The sequence below is a fragment of the Homalodisca vitripennis genome, chromosome X, assembly GCF_021130785.1.
Source record: "Homalodisca vitripennis isolate AUS2020 chromosome X, UT_GWSS_2.1, whole genome shotgun sequence".
In the NCBI taxonomy this organism is placed as follows: Eukaryota; Metazoa; Arthropoda; class Insecta; order Hemiptera; family Cicadellidae; genus Homalodisca; species Homalodisca vitripennis.
In genome coordinates, this window is record NC_060215.1 from 23,261,919 (window position 1) to 23,280,245 (window position 18,327).

Here is an 18,327-nt window from a genome sequence, read left to right on the forward strand (position 1 = left end):
CGTAATATACGACTCATTAAACATCGTCTACTAATTACGTCATAGTTCTGATAATTACCGCTCGAATCGCATAAAAGTTATATCACTTTAATCACAAGATCCCAAGCCTACTAATAATGTATTCACTTTTATATATATATATGAATATTTGTTATTTTACTGGCCGCTAAAAGCTCCCGACTACTTCCGCGTGACGCGACTCGGCAACTGTTAGTGCTTGTATATAGTCTTGTTTTTTTCAATTGTAATTTCATTTGTAAATAAAAGTGTTTATAACTATGTATTTTCTTTTTGTGCATGAGTAAGTGAACATTATGCATACTTTAGATTTTTAAATAAAATTAATTTTGAGTTTTTTTTTAATAACTTAATATAAAAAAGTGTTTTTTGAAAAAAAAAAGTTTTGAGTTCTGACCATCAAACATCCACTATTATTTAGGCAAGTCAAATTATAATTATAATTATATTGTACAACATATTCTGCAGAGTAATTTGATGTATAACACTTTTGTGTTTTTTCCAATAATTAATTGTACAGGATAAAAAATTAAAAACTCTGCACGAAGCTTCAAAACAGGGTGCCAGTCAAGGCTCAAATCCGCGCCAGCCGGAGGTTAAAGGTGACTTCCGAACCACCACCAGAAGGCGGGCTGCTTGCAAGGACAGGATCGCTCAGTGGTCACCCATCCAAGTAGCAGCCACGCTCGACATTGCTTGATCTGGTTACATTGCAATAACCGTTGTACCTGCTACGCTGCGCCTTTGGCATAAGTAAGAGGAGAGGCTAATCCACAAAACAATATTTTTAGTGCAATATAATTAATTTCCTTTTAATAAGAAAACAGTTATGTGTCAGAATCAGAACAGTGGTAATTCTCGTCGTGTGGTAACACTGAATGGCACTATGAGCCAATTTATTATATTTACAGTAGCATTTAAAATTAACATAAATTTATAACATAATCATTATTAGTATATGGTACTCTTTTGTAGAATGTTTCTATGTTATTCGTGTCGCTAATAATTTGTATATCTGTTAGCACATAAAATATCTCGACCCAGCACTAGAAGACATTTTTGTGTATACAATCGCCTTATGATTTACAGATGTTGTGCTTGTTGAATCATAGTTGTGATTTGTGTCCATCTTCATAATATGTTTAATTTGAACATAAAGTGCAAAATCACTTGATGTGTATCTGTAAAATGTGTACAGTAATAACATTCAAATTTGTAAAATGTAAAATTGGTTAAACTTCTCAGGTCGGGTGACCAGCACTGTATGTCATTACTACTTCTGTGTCAGCTCAGTAGTAGCATTTACCAAAATGTCTTCTCAGGTCAGGTGACCAGCACTGTAGGTCATTACTACTTCTGTGTCAACTCAGTAGTAGCATTTACCAAAATGTCTTCTCAGGTCAGGTGACCAGCACTGTAGGTCATTACTACTTCTGTGTCAACTCAGTAGTAGCATTTACCAAAATGTCTTCTCAGGTCAGGTGACCAGCACTGTAGGTCATTACTACTTCTGTGTCAACTCAGTAGTAGCATTTACCAAAATGTCTTCTCAGGTCAGGTGACCAGCACTGTAGGTCATTACTACTTCTGTGTCAGCTCAGTAGTAGCATTTACCAAAATGTCTTCTCAGGTCGGGTGACCAGCACTGTTGGTCATTACTACTTCTGTGTCAACTCAGTAGTAGCATTTACCAAAATGTCTTCTCAGGTCGGGTGACCAGCACTGTTGGTCATTACTACTTCTGTGTCAGCTCAGTAGTAGCATTTACCAAAATGTCTTCTCAGGTCGGGTGACCAGCACTGTTGGTCATTACTACTTCTGTGTCAGCTCAGTAGTAGCATTTACCAAAATGTCTTCTCAGGTCGGGTGACCAGCACTGTTGGTCATTACTACTTCTGTGTCAGCTCAGTAGTAGCATTTACCAAAATGTCTTCTCAGGTCGGGTGACCAGCACTGTTGGTCATTACTACTTCTGTGTCAGCTCAGTAGTAGCATTTACCAAAATGTCTTCTCAGGTCAGGTGACCAGCACTGTTGGTCATTACTACTTCTGTGTCAGCTCAGTAGTAGCATTTACCAAAATGTCTTCTCAGGTCGGGTGACCAGCACTGTAGGTCATTACTACTTCTGTGTCAACTCAGTAGTAGCATTTACCAAAATGTCTTCTCAGGTCAGGTGACCAGCACTGTAGGTCATTACTACTTCTGTGTCAACTCAGTAGTAGCATTTACCAAAATGTCTTCTCAGATCGGGTGACCAGCACTGTATGTCATTACTACTTCTGTGTCAGCTCAGTAGTAGCATTTACCAAAATGTCTTCTTAGGTCAGGTGACCAGCACTGTAGGTCATTACTACTTCTGTGTCAACTCAGTAGTAGCATTTACCAAAATGTCTTCTCAGATCGGGTGACCAGCACTGTATGTCATTACTACTTCTGTGTCAACTCAGTAGTAGCATTTACCAAAATGTCTTCTCAGGTCAGGTGACCAGCACTGTATGTCATTACTACTTCTGTGTCAGCTCAGTAGTAGCATTTACCAAAATGTCTTCTTAGGTCAGGTGACCAGCACTGTAGGTCATTACTACTTCTGTGTCAACTCAGTAGTAGCATTTACCAAAATGTCTTCTTAGGTCAGGTGACCAGCACTGTAGGTCATTACTACTTCTGTGTCAGCTCAGTAGTAGCATTTACCAAAATGTCTTCTTAGGTCAGGTGACCAGCACTGTAGGTCATTACTACTTCTGTGTCAGCTCAGTAGTAGCATTTACCAAAATGTCTTCTCAGGTCAGGTGACCAGCACTGTAGGTCATTACTACTTCTGTGTCAACTCAGTAGTAGCATTTACCAAAATGTCTTCTCAGATCGGGTGACCAGCACTGTATGTCATTACTACTTCTGTGTCAGCTCAGTAGTAGCATTTACCAAAATGTCTTCTTAGGTCAGGTGACCAGCACTGTAGGTCATTACTACTTCTGTGTCAGCTCAGTAGTAGCATTTACTAAAATGTCTTCTCAGGTCAGGTGACCAGCACTGTATGTCATTACTAGCTAAGGAGTAGCCATCAACCTACTCCTGTTGAAAGGTCTGTTGTTTTGTTGTATCAGTACTTATCATGACATAATAACCAGGACTGAGGAGAACCAATATGTCATTGGCAATTCATGGTTTCAGTTTTTTCACATGAGTTAGTTCCAAGAACCATAAATTTTAATGGACTAGCTAAAATTAAGGTTGTTTTGTACACAACAGACATTAAAAATACTCTGTACAAAACGGATCCATACTACTTGAGGAGGCTATTTGATTTCCAAAAATGTTAGCAAAACTCAAGTTGGGATCTACGTAACTTAGATTATCCATGAAGTACAGAATATTTGATTTTATGTGTCACATGGTTCCTCCATCATTGCACAATCCTATCCTATCAATTACATTAAACTTGTCTACACCAATATGATGCCAACAGCGATCTGTTGCGAACATTTACTATTCAGTTGCAGGTATTTCATAATGGTACAACAATTTTAGAACGTAAAATTCTTTAGTCAATCAAAATTTACAGTAGATCTTACTTCAACAGGATCATTATTAAAATTCCTTTCTCATTTATTTCACGGTGTGTTCAGTTTTGAGGTTATAAAAGGAGTGATAATATCACAACTGCCCAGTGTGAGATACACAGTGTGATCTGCTTTAGGAATGTAAGAGAGGTTAGTCCAATTGAAATTACAGGTAGATCATTGATGCTTATGTTAATGTCGTCAACTGACCTTCAGTCTGAAAACAATTCAAACAATCTAGTAGAGATGAAATAAGGTCATTGTACACCAAGAACATCTTAATCTGATGCATTATGATGTTCCCCTACCACTACCATCTTGGCCCATCAGTATGTTAATTGAGTAAAATGAAATTCCCCATACTAAGGAGAACCATATAGAAACTTTTTTGCAGTGAGTGGAAAGTCCCAAAAGGAACATTTTTGAGGGTTGGATATTGATTTTTCAAAATATTCTAACTGAAACATGTGTATTGTAATATATAGTTTTAAAGCTCCTTGAGCAAATATTTTGGTAAGAAGATATATTTAATTCCTTTCCTATTACTTTTTTACTCCTTAATTATGGGATTTAATCAGATTTAAAGAGTGACCATGTCCAAATCCAATAAAAAATAATAATATTATTATATGTGACACGTTATTTGAAGGCTATTAATAGGAGTTTTGGTGTGAACATTTGTAAACAGTATTTTAACACATTATAGTCAACAACAAAAATAAAGTGTAAATAGTGATTTTTAAAATTTATTATGTAGTGTAGTTACATCTGACGAAACCGTAACAAGAATATATTCTAATTTTTTTTGAGTTTTTAGATAAGAACTGTGTTATTTATCATCAGTGATTACTATGGAAATGAATTATAATTACAACATACTAAAAACATACCGTATGGCAAATGATTTAATTTGAGGCTCGTATATTGTGATTATGATTTATTGGTGGTGTTAAAGTTCACAAACAAAAATGTTATTTGTTTTGTTGCTTTTATTTTGTACTATACCAAGATTTCATTTACTTTATTGTAATCTCTCAAGTGAGTGGAGGAGAAGGATTACCTGAAGCAGCAGATACGGCCGTTCCTCTCAGAGACTCTAGGCATGAACAGTTTGAGCAGCCAGCGACCGTGTTCCTCCACCTTGCCCCAGTTGATGCTGCGGAGCTTCTCACGATCAGGGGTGGTGGGGGGCATATGACAGTGCTGCACCGCCTCTAGCCCTCCACCCCTGATCCTGGTCACCCCTGCCACCTTCACACTGCAACAACACAAAATGTCACTGCCCTGGTGTAATAAGTACAGATATGATCAACCAATAGTAATTAATAAGCTGAGACTTGGAAGTTAGTTGGCAATGTTTTCACATCCCTTCAGTGTCCTAATCCACTTGGAATTTTGTTGGAACAAAACAACATACTATTTAAATATGCCTCGGCTATTACAACGGGAGCAACATTAAAGGTATTTCATAAAAATATAACAACTGTTTTACATAAATTCAAGATGTGATCCTTCCAGCAGTCAACTCTGGACAACATAGGAATAACAGTGTACACAAACACAAAACAAGAAATGCCATAAAGTTCAATCCGCCATACCACCAAGGAAGCCTTCATACAAACGAGCCCTGTACTTTAACAAGCTGCCGAACAACTTTTAGCAACAGCCGACCTTCAAGAAAGCACTGAATGAATGGCTACAGGAGACACCCTTCAACACGGAGAAAGAATTCTATAATTCTAACTAATTGTTAGTTAAATCAAAACAAAATCTAATATTTGACATGATTACTGTTCTCTAAGATAATGACAATAAAGAATTATGTCTCATACACAAATTACCAATCACTAAAATGTGTTATTATCATACTTTCTGTATAAAAACAGACAGATAACCAAACTACAGTTTGTTTTATCTATATTCGTGGTTTTTCTATAATTATTTTCATGTATCTTATTACATACACAACATGAGATTGCACATTGGAAAAAAAAACCATATTAAAAATAGACAAGTAACATATGTATGTTCATGTATTTACTGCATATATTCCAGAATATACTTTCTTAATGATGTGCTCCAAATACTTGTTGTTATATGTTTGTATATGTATTGTATATGTATATGTTGTATACCTTAATGGCTGGCCACTCCAACCCATTAAGGTTTTTATTTGCTTGGATGATAACAAAACAAAATCATCTAGTGTATTATAATATTAGTTACAAATAAAACGGGAATATGATTGAATTCAGAATAAAGACCTCAATTTTGGTATCGGAATTGGAATAGAAATTCTTTTGTATCAGCTCATCCTTAGAAAAAGCCATAGCTATTATTCAAGAAAAAATCCTGAACTAATGTTTTGAATTGTAATACACAATTTGTCACCCCAAACACGAAATGGCACAACTGCTGTGATGTAAAGATCAAAAAAGTGTTCAGATTTTGAATTCAATCAGTCTAGAAAAAGTTAACCAAATGATATAATGACTCTATGAATGATATATACGAGGGCTATCCAGAAAGTAGATTACGTTTTGCTCTGTAGCTGCTAAGGGCATTTGTGGTCATTTTAACGATAGGACTTTTGCTCCATTCAGTGGCTATCCAGCTGTGCCAGTGAGAGGTACTGTCGCTCCTTGTTGTTTTACAATAGCAGTATAAAATGTGTAACCTAATTAAAATCCCATGAGTTGTAAAGTGCAGTCAGTAATACGGTTTTTGTTGGCTAATCACAATAAACCAATTCAGATTTATCGCCAACTCTGTGAAGTTTATGGGAAAATGTGATTGCTGAAGGTTGGAGTGCATTGGTGGTGATTTTAGGTTTACAAATTAATGTGCATGATGATGAACAAAGCGGGTGACCAAGCATTGTGACTGATGAAATTGTCTCTGTAAAGTTGATGAGAAGATTTAAGAAGACCGCCAATTAAAAAAACTAATCTCTCACTTAGGTTTCATCAAACCTCAAGGAGTTTGTAACACAAAATTGTTACGTCCTTCATTGACATTTTAGGACACTTACAAAAAAGATGATGACCAGCTTCTCAATCGAATCATTACAGGAGACGAGACGGGTAAAACATGTGAATTGCAAAACCAAATTTCAGTTTATGGAGTGGGGACACACACACTCCCCCAAAAACCAAGGGAAATGCATGCAGGATTGGCACGTAGGATTATGGCAACTGTGTTTTGGGATAGGAAAGAAGTTCTTGTTGATTTCTTTGAACGTGGCACAACCATAAATTTTGCGAGACATTGTGAAACCTTGCAAAAGTTACGAAGAGCAACTCAAAAAAAGCACAGAGGAAAGTTAAGTTCGAAAGTTTCGTATTTGCAAGACAACGCCCGACCACCCATAGCAAATCAGACTCGAGAAGTCCTGGATGCTTTTATTGAGAGGTATTTCCAAACTTACTTTAACAGTCCGAACCTTGCACCCAGCAACTACCACCTGTTTCCAGTAATGAATATCTGGATTGCGATGCAGTGCTTTGATGACGACATGGAACTGCGGGAGAGTGTGACTTACCTGGTTGAAGTCTCAAGCAGCAGAAGTTTATAACGATGGAATTTCAAAACTAGTTCCCCACTATGAAAGGTGCCTAAATTTGAATGGTGACTAAGTTGAAAAATCGTATTTTAGTGTCACTTTCAAATGTATATGATACAATTTTTTCTTGTACTTTGATTTTTATTTATTTCAAAACGTAATCTACTTTCTGGATAGCCCTGGTACACTATAAACGTATCCATTATTACAACTGTTTCTCATGGAAAAAGTTTATAATGAGGCATAATTTTGTTTTTATTCTCCTGACAAATTGTGTTTCAGCACTTATGCCACTGAAACACAACATAACAACAGCAACATTTTGGTTTGGGTGATGAATTGACCAATATTTTTGTTCCATAATGTAATCTGTATCTTGGGGGTCAAACTTGTCAACGCTAGTTTCTGTTCTAATGGTCATGGTATTAATACGGAAGTCCAATCTGATCAACTATTAGAACTATCGATATGTATTTATTTGTATCCGGATAATTCGTTTTAATTTACCACAACCCCTACCAGTTGTTAGATGACATATAATGACATGCACTCAAACTTCTGGTAACCTTCAATAGACAACTGATTTACCTGTAATTGGTATTAGGAGGGACCATATCGAAGCGTGCCGAGTGCAATATCTCATTTATATTTTTTGCTTTAGGCCCCCAAGTCACATGGTCCTCTACTCCTTTCTCATTACGGAATCTTGCAGATCCTTGGAGGACTACCTGCAAGAAGCCAACAACTTTAACTACAACTGTTCATGTTAACATTGCTGGGTTATGAGATCTTGTAGCAATGCACCATAACTATTAAAATAATAGTACACATTTACCTAAGCTATGCTTATACCATGTAGACTAATATGATGAACAAAGTTAGAGATGTTGTAAAAGTAAATTGAAAATTGTAACTTACGATTCTTTCAAGATTTTATTGCTAATCTTTAAGTTAACCATAACTTTATAAATATTGATGTAACCACACCAAAGTGAGTATCTCAGTCTTGTTAATGGAAATAATATGATCAATCTCTACTAATCCCCTTGATCAGTTTCATTAATCCTTTTAGTTTAATTAGCAAAAATTTAACAAAGCATATTTCACTGAGAATACAAAGTCACATCAATTACCATAAACGAAGTAGCATTTTATGAAAACTCTTAATTTTTGTTTCAAATTAAATTTGCTCTTAAACACTAACTATGAGACATTTAAATTTTGTTTATATTGCAACATCTAAAAATAGTTTTTTTATATTTCTTTGTATTTGATTTCGATATTTACAAGGAGAAAATATGAACCTCATTTTAAATTACTTTATTTTGTTTTAAGTTATATCGTAAATGCAAAATTTGTAGGTCTTATCTTGAAATATGTAGGACATATTGAGCTTATTTTACAGACTCATGCAAACGTGATACAGTATGCTGCTAACAATACATATGAAATGCAAAGGCTTCAAAATTATTTTTCCTGAATAGCATAGTCAATACCGAGTTGTTTTCTGTAATTTAAAAGCATCTGAATAGTCAGAAATAAAACAAATAGGATCATGATGTATACACTAGTCTATCAAAGTCCAGCGTATTGGACTGTGATGTTAAAATAGCTGTAGTTTCTCCTTGAATGTATAGTTATGTTTCATTTCTTCATCGGACATATTGTTTAAAAACTTACCCTCTGGTCTGAGAGCTTCTTAGTATACCAAGAAATGAATATCTTGTAATCAGGGTTGATTAGAGTGATTAAATACAGAATTAGTTAATAATGTGTAGAAATAATAATTCCTTAAAGCCAATAAATCAGATGTCTTGGTATACGAATCTTGCTTCTAACTACTCTTTTTTGCTATAATATGACACCATATACATGTTTACTTACCATTTTATTGGACCCAAAGCCAATCAACCATACCTCAAATGTGATTAAAACAATAGATAATAAGACTGTTTTGGTCCAAAGTCCACTAATCCATTATTTTGTTTGTGCCGTTCATGAACATGCCTTTTCTTTGTCACCTCATCTCCATACGTTTAAATTAACAATTGAAGAATCTCATAAAGGGAATTTTGATGGAATACACAAAATTTAATGTTTGCTCCCCTATTTACTAAATGCCACTAAAAAAATTAAGAATGTAAATATGGAGACACATCAAAAGCTGGAGACACTCTTCACAGGTGAACAATGGCAACTATCCCCTCTCCAGGAGTAGTATCAACTCCTGCACAACAAAATCCTCACCAACAACCACGCTAGGTGACTGTGAACATTAATTTCGGAGATGTTATACTATCTCGTATATATATATATGTGTGTGTGTGTGTGTGTTTATAAACTTGTATAGTACGTATATCTCCTGAAAGTTATTGGCAAGTCAATATCACCCATGTTGTTGATCTGGCTTATTCTATTTGTCTGCGGTGATTGTTTTTGTTAATATTATTTTGTTCTCTCTTAGTTTTTACGATGGTGACTTTAAGTAAACAACAATCAGCTATGAAATGTTGCTTACTACTTAGTAAAAATGCTACTGATAATAGTTTTAATGTTGAAAACAACTTTAAAAGATGATTCTGTTTTCTGAAATCTGATACTGTTGCAGACTTGGCATCAGATCTCAGATGCTGCACGTAAGAGGAAGGTGAACTGGAGGTAAATTCAACATTCGCACTGTATTGAGTGGTTGTCTCGTTTTAAAAATGATGATTTGACCATTGAATTCAAAACTCGTTCTTTATGAACATTAACTATCCAGGAAAGAACAGAATGAAACTGATCCAGACTTCCTCTTGATGATCATTGTTGGTAATAAGTCATGGTCTATTGAAACAAAGTAACAGTCAAAATGTTTTGATCATTGGAATTATCAATTTGGCTAATTGTGTAATGGAGAGTATTTTTAAGGAGATAAAGCAGTTTTGTAAAAGAAATTATATACATATGCTGTATTTACAGTGTGAGTTAAAAGTATGGATATGCTCTGTTTAGTTTTTGATGGATAAAGATGGAGGGTTGGATTCAGGACACCTTTCTAGGAAATAGAAGTGAACATTTTAGTCACTGTTACAACTTGCCATGGGATTTTGGGGAGGCGGCTCAAAATTTTTAAATATAATGACCCATTAAGTGGCACCTCACTTGAAAGGCCTTGATAAAAGATGAAAAACCGTGGAAACTGGAGCTTTCTATCTCAACCCAGAACAAAATGGCATACTATGGAGTGTGTCCATATTTTAACTCACACTGTTTATGTATATATATAGCTTTAACAAACATTTACTTGAAGTCTTTTGGGTAACCCCTTGTAATCAATGGGGAGGAAGAACCACTTTACTAAATTTTGTATTTTTTACAATAAAGATTTGAATAACAACCAAAAATAAAAATTAAAACTTTCGAAAATTGGGAATTACATATTTTTACCTTACAAGAGTACTTTGATGATTTAAAAATCGATCTATATAGCTTCTTTAGTCATTAAACCATACAAAATATAATTATATATATACTTTGATTTAAAGAAAAACTTCTGATCAAAAGAATGTTTAGTTAAAAATGGATTTATTAATAAAAGATACACAATATATTTAGTAAAGATACGTACATTGTAGTACACAATCTTCCCGTTGGGTTGCGATGGAGGTGTCCAGGTGACAAAAACAACACTAGAGCGTGTTATGTTGTCATATCTGCAGATGACAGTAACATTTTCTGGTGGGCCTGATACTGAAAATAAATCATTTTACTATTACACACAATATCAATAACTAAATATTTCTCATTGGATTAATTTTAAAACTTTAAAATATTCATAATTTAAAAAAATTAATTCAAATTATCTTAAGTTACAATGAAATGTAAGCGCAGAAATGTTTCCTCCATTTCTAATTACAGTAGTCTATATTGCATTTACTTGTACAAATATACTGAGTAAAAACCAAGATAAGCATGACTATGTCTGTGCATATTTGTATAATGTAATCACAAATACTACACAAGAAAGGGAAAGAAATATAACAGTAATTTCAAAAAAATACTTTGAGACCTAGATTCACCTGAACTCACAACCAAAACTGTATAAAACTATTAGGAGATAATAAACAATTATAACTAAAAATTACAAAATAATCCTTTCCTTGCAATTCTTTTTAAAAGTTGATGAAATCTACAGATAATAATCAAGTTGTATTAAGTTCAAAAATCTGTTTCAGATTATCTTGTAATTATAAACTAAAATTTGAGTTTAACTTACAATTACTAGTTCTTTAGTTTACCAATATGTCCACCAGGCTTCAGCCTATGGCCACTCACACAAAAGAGTCACAAACTAGACAATTAAATTAATTTAACAATTAAATTGTTATTTCTGTTACTAGTTTCAATGTAAATAAAGAAATAAAATTTAGTATTACTAGAGAATTTTCAATCAGAGAAAGCAAGAATAGTTGATATATAGTGACTTTTATTGTTTACTTTATTATGCAATAATGATTTTAACATATTTTTGTTAGTCAGATAAATAATATTTTTTCTTTAGTCCTTCCAATTCAATAAAAATATCTTTCATACAAAATCACAAACTTTTCTTTTTTGTCACACTTTGGTTGTACAATTTTTCCTCAAAACTCACAATCAAATTTTCATTGGGAGGGGGGAGTAGGATGCACCAATTTTTCTAAATCGAAGGATCCAAGAAAGTAAAATCCACCATAACTAACTGTCACCATTCATATGTACAGTATACGAAAAATATGAATGAACCATTACAACAAGGGCGCAGTGATATGGTCTCAAAAACAGAAATATTGTCATATGTAGCTGACAGCCCTATCAATATAATTGAGGCACACATGGCAGATGTAATCAAACTACACAAAAATAGAACAAAAATAGATTTTATTCGCAACATCTCGAGTGACTTCAACAGTCCTCATCAAATGACTGCTGGTGTAGCAAATCGTGTTTAGAAATCATTTTGAGAGGCCTAACATTTCACAGCTCCTCACCAATCACTTAGCCTTACGAGAGAATACCAATGATGCATCTGTGTTTAGCTTCATTACCAAAGACAGCAGAGTAACTGTGCCAGTGATATAAGTGCTCTTTCATATTCCAATAAAGTAAATAGTGCTAAAGTAGACTCCTCCTCAATAGAAAACAGATCAATGAACAGTTGTTATTTGATCAACAAGGAGTTAAATTTAAATCATTGTACTGACACAAGTGTCGCTAACATAGATAACATGGAAATTGACAGCCAAGAGTTTCTTTATAACAGCATTGGGGAATCAAGTTTTTTAGAACTAACGGAAAACACAACAAACATTACATAGAATCTTAAATGATCAGTCCAAATTATACATATCAGCATGAGAATAATTTAAAAGTATTCTTTCTTAATATTCAATATTCTTAATATAATTATAAAAAATAATAAAATAACAATTTTGGAAAATTTTTTTACACGATTTAAATAACCCTAAATTGGTTTGCCTCACGGAGCATTGGCTTAGGGGTGAGGAAGCATTGTTTGCCTATTCATCTGGATATCATTGTGCCAGTGCATACAGTACAAATAATCATATTGGGGGGGGGCTCACTTGCGTTTGTTCACAACTCATTAGTCAAGAGCCTGTGATATCATTTGTTTCTGCTCTGAATTCCATTTTGAAGTGTCCGCTTACTTCATAAATGAATTAAGCATCATAGTGGTGTCTATATATCACTCAACATTGGGCGATCCCAAAATTTTCATTAAATCTTTAGAAGATTTATTGAATTATTTTACGAATTGGAGCAACTACACTATAGTGATGGAAGGCGATCTAAACTACAAATTTGATGTAACAACCGATAGTGAAACTGCTCTTGCTCTCTAAAAATGTTAAGACAATAAAAATATAATTATTATTACCTGAATCACAGACCTACACGACATAATTGCCTGTACAATGCCTTTACAAATAACAGAATTTGTTTAGGTTATCCTACCTGTAAAATTATAGATTTTCCCTTTTCAGATCACAATGGTATTTTTGTGAATCTGGGGAGTATCACCAATTTCAAAAACCAAGAAAGTCAGTTAGATATGACTATTAGCCTGAAAATTGTTCTTAACACGTTCAATGCGGTTGCGGTAGATCTACTGCACGGGCTGCTGCCTCGCGCCAGGCGCGCATGACGTAGATCTACTGCACAGCGCCATTGTTTAGAGAAACCCAGTCAGTGTGCTCTCAGCACTCGTCGTGTATAGTTGTCCGTTTTGCCGCTCGTGGGGATATACTTTTCCCGCGTTTTTGTGGTCGCCGTTCTCAGTTAGCGTTTTGTGGTTAGTTTTTAGACTACTTCAAAATTTTACCGTTTTTGTTGTGTGTTATAGTGTTATTCTTATAATACAATAGACATGGATTTGCCTCCTGGAACTAGTGGAATCCAGAATAGACGTCAGTTTGTGGCTAATAGTGATTCTGATTATGGAAGACGACCCTGGTGTCCCTGGTTATGCTCCGGACCTCGACGATGAACAATACGAGACTGATGAGTCAGAGGTCGAACAGACCCAGACTATGACGTAAGACCACCACAATGGAGTCCTCAAACTATAGGTATGAAAGATGTACCGTTTACAAAAGAGGAAAAGTTTTTAGTCCCTTTGCCTAATGAGATTACCCCAATCAATTTTTTCTTGTTGCTGGTGGATGTGATTTTTTTGGAGGGCATTGTGGCTACTACGAATAGATACGCGTTGGAGTTATTCTGTGGACCTACTACAAACCCCAGGCTCACGAATCCATAAATGGAAAGACATTACCGTGAAGGATCTCAAATGTTTTATTGGCCTATTGCTGCACATGGGAATATATTACAATTACCCGAATACAAGACTATTGGAAAACTTGTAAGCTGTTTTCAACGTGCTTCCCCAAATTCATGGCCAGGGACAAATTCATGCTTATTTTGCGATGCATTAATTTTGAAAGGTACCCTAACCCAAACAACAGGAGCTTCTAAAAGTACAGTTTCTAATTGACTACTTCAACAATAAAATGGACTCAATTTATTATCCTCAAAAAAAAGTTGTGCATTGACGAGGGAATGGTTTTATGGAGGGGACGGTTGTACTTTAGGCAATATATAAAAGGGAAACGCCATAAGTACGGCATCAAACTGTACAGTTTGTGTGACCCCATGGCCTAATACTTCGTTTTTTTATGTATTTGCGGAGTTTTAGATGATTACGGTGGTAAGGGGCATGCAGCCAATGTTGTATTGAAGCTGATGCAAGGGAAACTCAATTGTGGCCACAGTTTATTTATGGATAATTATTATAATAGTTTTACTCTTGCCTCAAGCCTGCTCCGTAGGAATACATATTGCACTGGAACTCTTCGGCTGGACAGAAAATACGTATCTCCTGAAGTCAAATCGGCAACCCTGAAAAAGGGTGAAAACCATCGCCCGCTACGCCGAAAGTGTTGTTGTCGCCAAATGGAAAGACAAACGCGTTGTCTCTTACATATCCACTGAATTGAAAATGACATGGATGAATTCAATTAATCGAGGTGGTTTGGAGAGACTAAAACCACTACCAATTGTTCAATACAACCATTTTATGAAAGGCGTGGACCGCAGTGACCAAATGATGTCATATTAATCCTTGCGAAAGGAAAACACTGCGGTGGTATAAAAAGATTTTTGTCCACGTAATTCAGATGATGTTAGTGAATGCACACTATCTCTATAACGAAGTTCGCACATCAAGTGGGAGAAAACAAAATGCCATTGTAACGACTTCCGTCTGGAGGTTATTGACAAGCTACTCCCGGACGTTCCCGAGCCTCCTCGACCTCTGAAGCGCCGCCGCGTCCCCCCATGTACCCTCCACGGATTACAGAAAAAGTGGCTTGTGGAAAGAGAAGTAAACAAAAGAGGTGCAGAGTTTGCTATGCAAATGGCAGAAAGAAATACGTGATGTGGCAGTGTTTAGAATGTGATGGACAGCCTGGGTTGTGTGTCCCACATTGTTTTGACCAATTCCATGACTAATGAAGCGTACCTTGGGTGAGGATGGTTGGGTTGTAAATAGTAGTTTTTAGTGTTTTTTATCAATATATTTTTAGTTATACTAAGTGATTTGTTCCCAGTATTATTATATAAACAATCGTTAGTGGTCTGTTTTTCAAAAACAATAAGGAAAACGGTGCGCGCTTCGAAGAGAGACTGGCCCCAGGAGCGTGTGCGGTAGATCTACTGCACGTTTTCAAAATGGCGAAATTCGGCTCTTTTGGTGTTTGATGACCTTTCTGTACCAACCCGTGTCACAACAACTAAATTGGTAAGTGAATACTAATAAAAAAAAAATTAGCCTCTAGCAACATACATTACTTAATTTTTAGCAGCGAACGTGTTAATACGCTCACTGAATAACCTTAGCACAAAACTGGCCTCTTATGACAGGGACAATATAATCTTTTAAAGTCTTACTGGTATATGCAAAAGAAATTATTGTGTAACAATAGCAATAATTAAACCCATATTAAATTTTTTAAATGACAAGTGTACTTACTAACTGTAATGACTTGCTAAATGGTGCCTGATCTTATGAAATATTAGTTTTACTGACATTGTCTATTGCAATGTACATTGATAAAAGACAATAAAGACATTCTATTCTATTCTAATTTACGAAAACAACCATAGTTCACACCTACTTTTCAAGAAAATTTGGACTGTGCCTAACAAAGCTATATTATATTTTAAAAGACTACTACTGAATGTCAGAAATGATACTAGCACATCTCTACAGAAGAGGTTTGACTGCAAGAGATGTCTATTGGACTCTGATAAAACCAAGTGATGGATAAGTAACCTGTTCCTAGCCAAGCACTAATTCTTTTAACCTGTTGATTAGTGAGTTTTTTTTAGTGCGCATGGCTCAAAAAGTGAGTTTTTTTAACTTTTTAAATTTTTTGGATTTTCAAGTATAAAAGATCAAGGTCGGGATTTATACTGCTGTTTTGATCGTCAAAGTGAAACAGTTTAGGTTGAAACTTACGGGAGTCTGACGCATTAAGCCATTCAAATAAGTTTTGGGGGCCAATAAAATAATCTTCCTCCTCGCTGTCACTATAGTTATCACTGCTATCATCTTCCAGTTCAATAGACACATCACTTTCAGCTGTAGATAGGCCTACATCTGCGCCTAGGCTAACACGACGCGTTCACACTGTTAGGAAAGGCAAAGATCACTATCCAATTCTTCATCTTCACTACCCGAATCCAAAAAGAACTCGCGTATTTCATCATCGTTTAGATGGCTACGGCCAGCCATTGGCAACAAAATTAATTAGGTTTGTAATAAATCAGACTAATCACATGAGAAAAACAAAAACATAATCTCAAACACCGGTTTCAATGTCACGGCAAAAGGTAAACTACTGGTTCCCACGAAGCCACTTGTAGGGCTTTGTTACAGAACGAAACAAAACTGAACGCTCCTACGATCTAGCGGATACTCTGAGAATTAAATGGGCCAGTGATGTTCCGTAGTACTTACCACAGCTGCTAGATGTCTAGAAATCAATATCCTTACGAGTCGCAAGTATTGCGGTGAAACTAACCAGTAAAACTGTTCAAACCGCAACAGTTGCGTCGTTACTAAGCTATACCTTAGCTCACTGTGCCGCAGATGCTACGGCGCTACTAATGAACAGGTTAAAATGCAGCTTCAAATCACTAGTACATTACCAACCTCCGTCCATGGTAGTGCCATTGATGTATTCCGACCAGTTCCCGCACTGAAATGTGTATTCACTGCATGCCCTTCCCTGCAATCACAATGTACTCTCATTAACAACAAAATACTATGACTTGTATAAAAAATTGTAGTGCCTCTATAAAACACTAAATAAAAACATAATTTCACAATAACAATGGACTAACATAAATCATTTTATGAATTAAAATCAACAACAATGACACATATTTTATCTGGTAAAGACAAAATTTTTAATTCAAATATGTCCACTGTATACTTGTAAAACTAATGTAACTAGATAGTTTGAATTGATAACAATGTAGTAGAATTGATAAGAGATATAGTAGTAAAAAGTAAATTATATAACAGTATGTAATTATTTGTATAATAAATTTCACAAAATGAACTTTCTACTAAACAACTTGTCTTGCATTGAACAACTACAGGTATATTATTAAAATAAGCACCATTTTATGGATAAGGCTTTCATGAAGAAATTTTAAATGTCAAAACAGAGATATAGGTTCTTTTAAGTCAACTAAAGTACATTCTGAGTACAATTGCAATGAAAGTTACGTAACAGTTACAGACTTTTGTAAAATCTATTTTTATAAAAAAAAGCAGATTTTGTTATCAATAATGTATGTGATGGTTATTACAATTGATTCTTGGTTCCACCAGATCTTGGGAAAAGAAATAAGGAACTGATGGCAAAAATGTTGGTTCCATGATTCTGACCAGCTACTGTCTGGGCGAATTGTATTTTTTTCTTTGTGCCTCTATCATTCCTTCTACAACTTTATTTCTTACCACTGCAGCATGCCATGCCACAGTAGTTGGCCTTCCGTTCATCGATCCTGGCTAGATATTATTTTGTAAAACAATCACTTCATATTCCACATAATTTGTTTAACACTCTAATATGCCACAATAATGCTTTTGCTTGTGTCACATTTCCTGTTTGCCACACATTGCGGTACTTCTTAACATTCACTTGTTGGTAATCAGTTGACAACAGGATGTTGTTGCTAATTCAGGGTTCTTGTTCAGTAAAATTTGATTTTCCAAGGACGCTCTTGCACTAACAATACATCAGTAAAAATTTTGTCACTACTTATTAATGACTGAAATACTTTTATAGCACAAAATAACTGAAAATAAATTAATATGACTTGGAAACAACAGAAACACATTTTTTGGAGAGAGCTCAAAGGGTTATCAAAGGGACATATATTCATTTTCATCAAGAAAAGAATAGGTTTCAGATAATTACAATATGGAAATTCACATGATTTTGATATTGATATAAAAAACTGAAATTAGTTAAAATATATGTCAATTTGTAATCACAATACTGCTGTGCCATGCCCACTGTGATGTAGGTGTTAATGTCCAAGAGCTCAGTGAAGTTACTGAGAGCCAG

General features: G+C 35.1%; 1 protein-coding gene across 2 annotated transcripts in view; it reads right to left on the reverse strand.

The window, feature by feature from the left end:
- LOC124368777 (tyrosine-protein phosphatase 69D) overlaps window positions 1-18,327 on the reverse strand; it is a 95,724-nt gene that overhangs the window by 43,919 nt on the left and 33,478 nt on the right. For both annotated transcript variants that reach the window (XM_046826137.1, XM_046826136.1), the window contains exons 9-12: window positions 16,899-16,974; window positions 10,752-10,873; window positions 7,730-7,869; window positions 4,640-4,837 (exon numbers count right to left, since the gene is read on the reverse strand). In XM_046826137.1, coding sequence (XP_046682093.1) covers window positions 4,640-4,837; window positions 7,730-7,869; window positions 10,752-10,873; window positions 16,899-16,974 — 536 coding nt within the window. The remainder of the gene's footprint in view (window positions 1-4,639; window positions 4,838-7,729; window positions 7,870-10,751; window positions 10,874-16,898; window positions 16,975-18,327) is intronic.